This window comes from Alnus glutinosa, chromosome 10 (genome assembly GCF_958979055.1).
Source record: "Alnus glutinosa chromosome 10, dhAlnGlut1.1, whole genome shotgun sequence".
Lineage (NCBI taxonomy): Eukaryota > Viridiplantae > Streptophyta > Magnoliopsida > Fagales > Betulaceae > Alnus > Alnus glutinosa.
The window spans coordinates 22,347,634-22,357,390 of NC_084895.1; the positions used below are offsets into that span (position 1 = coordinate 22,347,634).

General features: G+C 32.6%; 1 protein-coding gene across 1 annotated transcript; it reads right to left on the reverse strand.

Annotated features, from left to right (window-relative positions):
• Positions 1–1,284: 1,284 nt before the first annotated feature.
• On the reverse strand, positions 1,285–7,046 carry LOC133878843 (cytochrome P450 714C2-like). The gene is made up of 5 exons (XM_062317389.1): positions 6,569–7,046; positions 3,640–3,866; positions 3,072–3,313; positions 2,435–2,813; positions 1,285–1,893 (listed from the first exon to the last, which is right to left on the reverse strand). Exons 1-5 carry the CDS (start codon positions 6,858–6,860, stop codon positions 1,468–1,470), a joined length of 1,566 nt encoding a protein of 521 aa, XP_062173373.1. The 5' UTR covers positions 6,861–7,046; the 3' UTR covers positions 1,285–1,467.
• Positions 7,047–9,757: the final 2,711 nt, after the last annotated feature.

Genomic DNA, 9,757 nt, shown 5'->3' on the forward strand with positions numbered 1-9,757 from the left:
AAACATACAACTAAACATTCATTTAAAATATATATATACAATTACCCAAAATAAAGAAATAAAGAAATAAAATGTGAAATGTACAACTATTACTAATTAGCATATTCTTTGAACCATGCTGGATAAAAATTTAAAATGACGCCATGTTTTTTCAAATTGTGTTTGACAAAAAGACCTAGAATCCTCCAATTTTTTATCACTTATTCCCCCAATTAGCAAAATAGGCCGGAAGAAGAAGTTCGATCTAACTTTTTTCCCAATTAAGAGGCAAGTCATATTCTTTATTGTGTAGACGAGTAATAGGTGAGGCGCGCGGTTTATCATTGTACTATTATGTGTAAGTCGTGTGATAGTTGATTTTATTTCACTTTTCATGTATGGTTTACCAAATAAATACATGTCATGTGAAATATAATTCTAATTGGACAGAAATTTCCTACAAACCGGTTTGTAGGAAATTTCATACAACACATGCACATATAAGATTAGCATGTATCTCTTGGCTGTGAGAAGCACATGCTTTAATAGTATGTGCTTCTCACATGCTTTTTTAATAGCATTAATAAAAAAAAAAAAAAAAAATGTGATTCTCATATGTTTAAATGACATATGTCAATTTTATGTGTGGGTTGTATGAAATTTCCTACAAATTTCTATCAATTCTAATTAATTTCATTTGTCTTTGATGTGTATGCTTGAAATATATACCTCCTACTTATTACCCATTAATTGTATTGGTTTTTGTTTTTTTTTTTTTCCTTTATTGATGTCGCTAACATTATTCTTTATCTTTTATCAATCTTTTCACTCTGGGAAAAAAATCATATTAAGTCCTTAGGTTTTCAATTGATTTTGATTTAGTTCTTGAGTTTTCAATTTCATGAATATGGTACTTATATATTTTTGCCCAAATTTAAAATAAATCTCTCAATCATTTTATTGTCAAAGTTAAAAGTTTGTTCACACGTCAACACTCCAATGTAATGCCATATTAGCAAGTACCAAGTCATTCATAATAAAATAAATAAAATGAGACCCACAAAAACTAATCAATATAAGGCATGAAACTTAATTAAAAAAACACAAAATTTGAGAATCTAAAGAGCAATCCCACAATAACTTTTGCTTTTTTTTTCATGAATGATTTGACACTTGCTAACGTGGTATTGCATTCGGGGGTTAACATGAACGCTAGCATGTCAAATGAGACACATGTGACACGTAAACTTTAACAATAAAGTGACAAAATGATTTACTTTAAACTTAATTATAAAGGTTGTATGCTTGAAATTAAAAACTCAACGACTAAATTCAAATCACAAGAAAAACTAGATACTAGATATCTAGCATTATTCATGCATCTAAGATCCCCTTACATTCTTTTCTTTTAATACATAAAGATGGTACGTACAAATAGTCTGCAGTCTCACTCAAATCTTTCTTCTTTCCAATTAAAGCAATGAAATGTCAAAGTTTCCTCAGACGGATGATAACTCCATGTTTAGGTAAAATAACCAACCTCATTGTAGGGGAATGGTGGTATGCAGGCGACAGCGAAAAGCAAAACTTGGACAGAATGAGTGACAAAATCACCTTCAGTTCTGTCATGGCAAAGTGTTGGCCAACACAGACGCGAGACCCTACTCCGAATGGCATATAAGCCTGTGGAGTCTTGCAAGCCCCAGTAATCCGACGGGCAAATCTTTCAGGATTGAATTTGTGTGCATCAGGCCCCCACATATCATATTGTCGATGTAACATCGCTATCGGAATCTGTAAGTTTATACCTTTCGGGATCATAATGTCTTTGAATGTGATATCTTCCGAAGCCGCTCTTACTACAAAAGCTGCAGGTGGAAAAAGACGCAGCGTTTCATGGATCACCATTGTCAACTGCCAACAAACTCAAGGTTAATTAGTTGACTAGCTACCTCAATCAATATATGGGTGTCAAACATACAGGAAATATATATTATGATATAGGAAAAACGGTCTTTAGCGACGACTTTTAAGGCCTTACTGTTGACGCTAGGGTGGTCGAAATTGTCCCGACGTCGTTAAAAAGTCAATATAGCAACAACTACTTTAATAGTTGTCGCTGATAGCATTGAAAGTTGTCGCTAAAAATACCTCATATGAGACGACTTATCGATTAGAAGAACGGACCACAGCTGCAATCTTAAAGCATATGTGAAATCTTTTTGCGAAATTTGGTTATCTTTGGGTGACATGGGTTAAGATGAATTTGCTAAAAGGAAGAAACTTTTGGCAACTTAAAATCTAAAAAAATGATACATGACATATTTTGACATATTTTATGGACCTCTGAATTCATTTTAATACCACTAATTGCAAATCAAGTAAATTAAACCACGTGGACCAATTTTACATTTTTCCCTTAGAAATATAAATTGCAAAGCAAAATAATTAATACCGTTTTCATGTTTCGGAGCATGTTGGCATCCGGCACCCTATCCTCGCATATTTGAAGCACCTCGGCACGAGCACGAGCTTGCCAGTCGGGATGTGCAGCCAGCAGCATCAAGCACCATGATGTCGTGATGGAAGTGGTCTCTTGGCCGGCAAAGTAGATGGTTTTGCAATTATCCACCATGAACTTGTCCCGAGAAAATTTTATTGATAGCCCATCAGTGTCATTAATATGACTTTTGGCACCCTCAAGAATCATTTGTAGAAGATCCTTCTCATCAGTACTGGATGCTTCAATGCGCTGTTTTACCACCTTTAATATCATTGAGTTGATTTCTTTTTCTACTTTCCATATAGCTCTATTATGTTTGCTCGGCAAGAATCTGTAACATCAATTTTGCCACAAATAACAAACATAAAATTTTCATACTCAATTTAGAATGTCCCACAAATAACTTCCAGCCGGCCTAGGGCCGAAACCACCCCGAATGGCTGGAGGGTGGTTCATTTGACCGCTCTGCCTTCGGCCATGGGGTGGTTCAGGAGTACATTGCAAGTTGAGTATTAGTTTAATGGGGTATATGTACTTTTTACTGATTACGATATTAAGATAAATGAATATGAAAAGTTATCATACGTACCTAAAGCCGGGAACTCCCATATTTGAGCTGGACATGATTTTTTGAAGGGTTTCGAGTTTTAAGAATATTTCTTCCCCTTGGGTATAGTCACTTCCAAAACAGGCTCTTGATAAAATGTCGGCAGATAAGCTTCTCAAATCCTCATCGATTTTAATGTCCGATACTCCTCCCTCATTTTCAACTCTACTCTCCCAAGTTCTTAGCATTGAGGTTGTTGAGTCCAGCATCAGGTTCACCATGCCCTTTTCATAGAGATTATTTGTTATATATAGTAATAATCTGGTAAATACATGATCGATATAGAACATTACCAAAAGGTCATTGTTAAGAAGCTCTTCAGTTGTTGTACGTGGCTAACAATATTATCTTCACGACAAGTATTAATTGAATTTCAAACCCATTAATTAGTGCCCATCAGCCAAGTAAGATGATCAGCTAGAGTGTAGTATGAAGTATTTCTCTTATTTGAAATACCATAATGATAATATTTCCGATGAGTATGATAAAATGAGCGTGAAAAATAAGTATGAAAAATATATTTATTCATAGTAAATAAGCAGAAATTTACCTTAACCTTATCGATGTATAATTCAGGAGCTATAGTCTTCCTTTGGTGGGCCCAAATTGGGCCACTTGACGAAAGAATGCCCCGGCCCAGCAGCGGCCCACGATCTTTGGATAGAAAAGAAGGCTTACCTAGGCTCAAAGAAGTGCACAGACTGATTTCCTTCACCATCTCTGTATCTGTTATATATAGTAGTTGTATGCTTCCCATTGAATGTAAGAAAATTGGCCCTGCCGATTATCTTTTTCTATTAACTTAAACTTTTGGAATAAGTGATAATATACCATTTCATTTATATTTAAACACCACCCAGAAGAGCAAGATTGGTTTAAAAAAGAAAATTTTAAGATTGGGCGGTTTAAGTAAATGATTCTCCACCTTTTAGCCATATCTATAAGAGTGTCAGAGAAATAAAATATGATCTGCTATTGCCTATGCTGAGTTTTTTGTTTGTTTCTCTTTGGAAATTGATTGTGTTACTATTAAATGTTAAATCACGACAGACAAACTAAATTAAAAAAAAAAAAAAAAAAAAAAAAAAAAAAAAAAAGGAAGGCCACTTTTGTAGTCTTGTGTGTGCACGTATGTGAATGCGAGAGAGATGTCCAAGAAAGAGAGAGAGAGAGAGAGAGAGAGAGAGAGAGAGAGAGAGAGAGAAATACCTTTGCGTTTTAAATGACAAATTGAGAATCCACCTTCAATAGATCACTTTTGAGTTGCCGAAGAAAAGAGGAAATAAAAAAGAAAGAGTAAATAAAAAATTGTACAATTGGTTCTCATGGGTTGTCTAAATTACAAATTATCCTATGTCGTATTCGAATTAATTCAGAAATTTTTGTAGTTGGCATAATTTAAAAATCACTCCCTAGAATAAAATTCCGTTAAAATTTTTGATAGATTCCGTTAAACACCACGTTAGTACTAATTAATAAGATAGCAACACGTGTTACTCTTAATAAAAAATATAAATAAATAAAACTTAAAAAATCTTCTGAATTAATTTTGATACGGCAGGGAGTGATTTGTAATTTAGACAAACTACAGGGACCGATGGTGCAATTTTTTCAAAAAAAAAAAAAAAGAAATTTGTTGTTGTAAGAGGGGGAATACTTTTTTCAGTTGGGTGTAATAAAGTCTTTGGAATGGGCGGAGGGAAAGGAATGGGAAGCTTAAAATGAATCATATGATGATGATAAGGTCAGCAATGGCCAACCACCCCCAATGCAAAGTAAACTGACTACTCTTAAAAAATGTTTTGGGAGTGATCTGCCCACCCCTTATCTTGAAAATGTGGTCAGCCACTTCTAAAAAGTCAATAACAATCCAAAATATGTCGGGGTTAGTCGGACCACCCTAAAACATGTTTTTAAGGATGGTTCAACCACCATCTTAAACGTGATCGACGACTCTCAAGATATGTTGGGAATAATCGTTGGAGTTATCCAACCATTCTCTCACTTTGAGGATGGGCAATTAACAATCAAACATTTGATGAGGTGTTCAGACCACTTCAAAAACTTTTAAAAATAAAAAATAAAAACAAAGAAATACTACATTTATTTTTCAGTGCTTATTCTCTAATGTGACAGTGAAAATCACTATTAATCCATCTAAAATCTAATGGTGACTTTTACTGTGACATCAAAGTGTAATTTCTTTTTTCTAATTTTCCTTTTTTAGCTTTTTTTTTTGGCTCTTTCTTGTATGTTGCTAAGATGTATCTCAACTGTTCATTACAAATAAATGGTTGAAACTGAGCAGTTGTAAGCCCTACATTTCTTAGGAATTGCAGGGAATTTCAATCAGAGGGCAAGATTCCATCATCGAATCACGTGGTCAATGGCATCAGGATCCTCTGATCCTGTCCATTTTCAACTGGAAAAGAGTTGATCATTTATACATATGGACATTTTTATAATTTCACACCTTATAAAATTATAAAAATGTATTTATGTATAAAAGACCCGCTTCTCTCCAATTCCTCTCAATGTCTAGATAGATATGGGTGGTTTATCACATGATCAACATAGAGTCTCTTCGAATTTTCTTCAATAATTTTTTTTTTTTTAAGTGCAATTGTTTACTAAAAAGACGGGTTACAAAAATTTAGTAGAGGTTGGTTCTCCAACAACAAATTCAAACAGAATAAATTATAAAAAATAAAATAAAAAGCAAAAGAAAGAAGCAATAGGTCTATTAATGATCCCAATATCCATAAAAGACCCGGATTTCAAAATCTTAAGCAAAAGTCAAGAAATTAGCTGTATAAAGCGTCTAAATCATTGAAACAAAAGACATAGGTAAAAACATTACCATCAATAGACTATTCAATTCTATCCGAACTAAAAATAAAAAAAAATAAGGCACGACACCCTCACAATACTCTTCTATAATTGAGTCAAGGACGGAGCCACCTTGAGCCTCGAGAGCCTTGGGAGGCTTGCCCCAAGGCCCAAGGTTTTTCTAATAACAAAAAAAATATATATATATTCTTAAAAAAAAAAATCTTAAAAAAAAAATTAAATTAAATTTTACCCTTAAATTTTCTTATTTTTTTAATTTTATCCCCTCTATTTTAATTTTTTTTTTTTTTAAAAAAAAAAAAAAATTAACTCCTAATACTCAAATTCTAAATGTTGGCTCCACCCCTAACTTGAGCATCAAGCTCCTAGGTTTTTGTATGTAATACAGCTGTAAATTAAGGTGTTTACTGCTGTTGTTTTTTTTCCTGTCTAAGATATGTAATTCTTGTAGTTTTAATTTAATTCATTCTAAATTATCAAAAAAAAAAAAAAAAAAACAACAACTCTTTGGGCTGAAAAGATGAGAACACAATATATATTTACCATTTAAAAATAATGTAAAAGAGAAAAGATTTTTTTTTTTTTTTAAAAAAAAAAAAATGAGAAAGAAGAAATTAAGGAAAGCATACCATATTCATTTCTCCACTGGACTAAATGTGGAAAGACGGTGGAAGGCCAGTCGTGAGCAATGGCGACAAGGCTGTCCTCCGCCGCAGTTGTTGGTACTGTTGAATGAACTCGCAGATGACTTCTCTTCATTTCGGGGATATTCCCAAAGAGGAAAGACGGAGAGGGTCCTCTTATCCCTTGTCTTTGAAGCTTTCCTCTTAGAACTTTGGGCTTCAATATCAGAAGGTTATAGAGATGCACCAGCAACACCAGAAGAGCTCCCAAAATCACTGAGACACTAATCTTTTCCATCGATCAGATCTGCCTCTGGAATTCTATCTACACTTCTTTCTCCCCCCTACACTTCTTTATATTCTTCACCAATCTGATCATCTGCTTCAATTCCAGCTCCCATTCTTTCAATGGCTCTGATAATCTATTCACCATCTTTGTCGGACATGGTTTCTCTGTCTTAAATAATGCACCTTTCTGATTCCATCCTCACATAATAGGAAAAAGGACAAGTTTTATATATATATATATATATTTCGAGGATGTAGAATTGGTCAAGGCTTAGTGAAAAACTTTTAAAGAATTAATCATATTTTTTTATATTCAATTATTTATTTTAGTTATATACTTTCAATATTCTTTGTAAATGATCTCTTTATTTTTTTTTATTGAGATGAGAGAGTAGGTTATAGATTAAAAAATGTTTTGTTTTTATATTTCGTGAAATCGTTGTTAGAAAAAGTAAACAAAAGAAAAAAATGAAATGCTCTTAAGGGGCGTTACAATGTCACTTTTTTTAAAAAATTATTTGTCCCCACCAGAAAGGTATACAAAATATTAGAATCATCTGTTTGTTTAATTGCATTTCGCACTAACAAAAATTAAACCCGAACACTTTCAGATTTTTCTATTATAGCAAGAGACAGACAGAGACTTTTTAATTTAAAATATATAAGGTATCAGAAAAAGTACTCTAGATAAAATAAATTTTGTTATCTCTTTTATTAATCATTGTACAGCAGTTACTTTTGTATTTTTCTGATAACTGGACAGCAGTTACTTCTGTACTATATTAAAAATAACTGCTAATCTAATCATTCATAATTGCTTAAGTAACAGTCATAAACTGCTATTTTAACAAACACTTAAATTTGACCATCATATCAAATAACTGTCTATGATTATTAAATAATAATCATTAGATCGTTATTAATTAATCTCAACCATTAGATCAAATGTGATTTGATCTTACAGTTTATTTTAGTGATAGTCCAGTAAATCTAACCACTAGATCTACCTAAGAAACATTTTATAGTTTAGATTAAACCACCAAATCAATTGATCATGACCATTCAAAATTGAAAGGTCATGATTAAATCGCTTCGAGCTCCAATGCTTCGTGCTAAGTGCCAAGTGAGCCATCAAAGCGCCACTAGCGCCTTACAGCCCACTGCCACAAGCGCGCTCCCGTGTGCGTGTGCATCCGGTGCTTTGTACCATACCAGAGTATACACGTAAGAGTATACATCAAAGCATTACTTTAAGTGCTTCAAATGTGTTGGGTCTTATAAATATCAACTACAATTTCTCTTTAATTTTGAAAATACTTTAACAATCGTGAGTGAACGATGCTCATAAAATTTAGTTATTTTGACCAGTTGGATGAGAATTCTCTAAGAGCTTTCAAATTCAGCTCATAAAATTTTAGCTAAATAATCACTTTTTTTTTTTTAAAAGCACCTACATCTCTAACTTTATTCTATCTATTTACTTTCACTATTTCATTTAAAAAAAAAAAAAAAAATCTTTTTTAATCTATTTTTATTATTCTCAAACAGAAGAAGGAATCATATTGATATTTTATTAGTTTATTTATGCATTTGTTGAGCACCGTAGCAACTAATCATACCTTTTTTTAGCTAAAATAACCAGTTTAATGACTACTTTTTTGCGCTTTTTTACTATAAGATTAGCCAAAATAAAAATGCTCACTCTTAATGGCTTCATTTTCTCCTTCTAGCCAAAAATGGCTAACTAATTCACTAAAAAGTCATTTTTCAATTATGCAAATTACATGCTGTGTTACTTTTTCCTCTAAAGCTTTCTTATTCTTTTGATTCTTTCTCCCTTTGCCTCTTTCTCCCTTTGCCGTGTTTGGTTTCTGAAAAATTCGTGTAACTTAGAACTTGTGGTAATTGAGAACCGGCTCCTCTCTCCTTTATTTGAACCAAAGAGGATCCGATTTTCCATTGAATTGATAGTACTGGGTTCTAGGGTTTTTTTTTTTTTTCCTTCAATTCTTTTTCCTTATGATTTATCAGCTAATTACTAAACAAAGATCACGTGAAACACTTCCAAATTCAAGTCAAATTGAATTGAAATTGATATCGGAAAATACAAAATCATGAGGTCTATTGTCTTCAAATACTTCTTATTTGTGAGAAAAATTGTGCTGAATGTGTCTGACTGGCTTGTATTTGTTGTATGTCAAGATCAGGGGCGGAGCCAGCTCCCCCAAGTTGGGGGGCCAAATTGAAAAAAAAAAAAAAAAAGTTTTGGGGAGGCCAAAATTAGAAAAAAAATAACAAAATTTGGAGTAAAATTTTAATTTTTTTAATTTTTTTTTTTAGAGAACCTTGGGGCTTAGGGGGGGGGCCTCCGCCACTCGTCAAGATAATTTATACTCATAGTTGGCAAATACGACTGTTGAAAAATACCGTTTAAAAAATATGAATGTTAGAAAAGCGACCATTTGAAAAATGTAATCGTTAGAAAAATGGCCGTTTGAAAAAATTGACTATTGAAACATTTTTGCGTTTAAAAAAATGATTGTTTCAAAAAAAAAATGTTGAAAATTTTGACCCTTTGATCCAAAAAAGTCCGCAGAAAAAATACAATCATTAGGAAAAAAAAAAGGGTAAAGAAATAATATAGAAAATGAATAGATAATCAGATATATAATATCTTTTAAAACCCATTAGGTTAGAGCATGTTGGAGCAACTAGTTATTACTTTTAGCGGAAATAACTAGCCGGATAGAAGTACTTTTTTGCCCATTTTTATTATAAGATTAGCCAAAAAGAACCTTTAAATGGCCTAATAAAAATGCTCTAACAAATAAGAATGTTGCGTATTCAACGGGAAACATACAACTAATTAAACATTCATTTAAAAAAAAAAAAAAAAATTAATCCCCA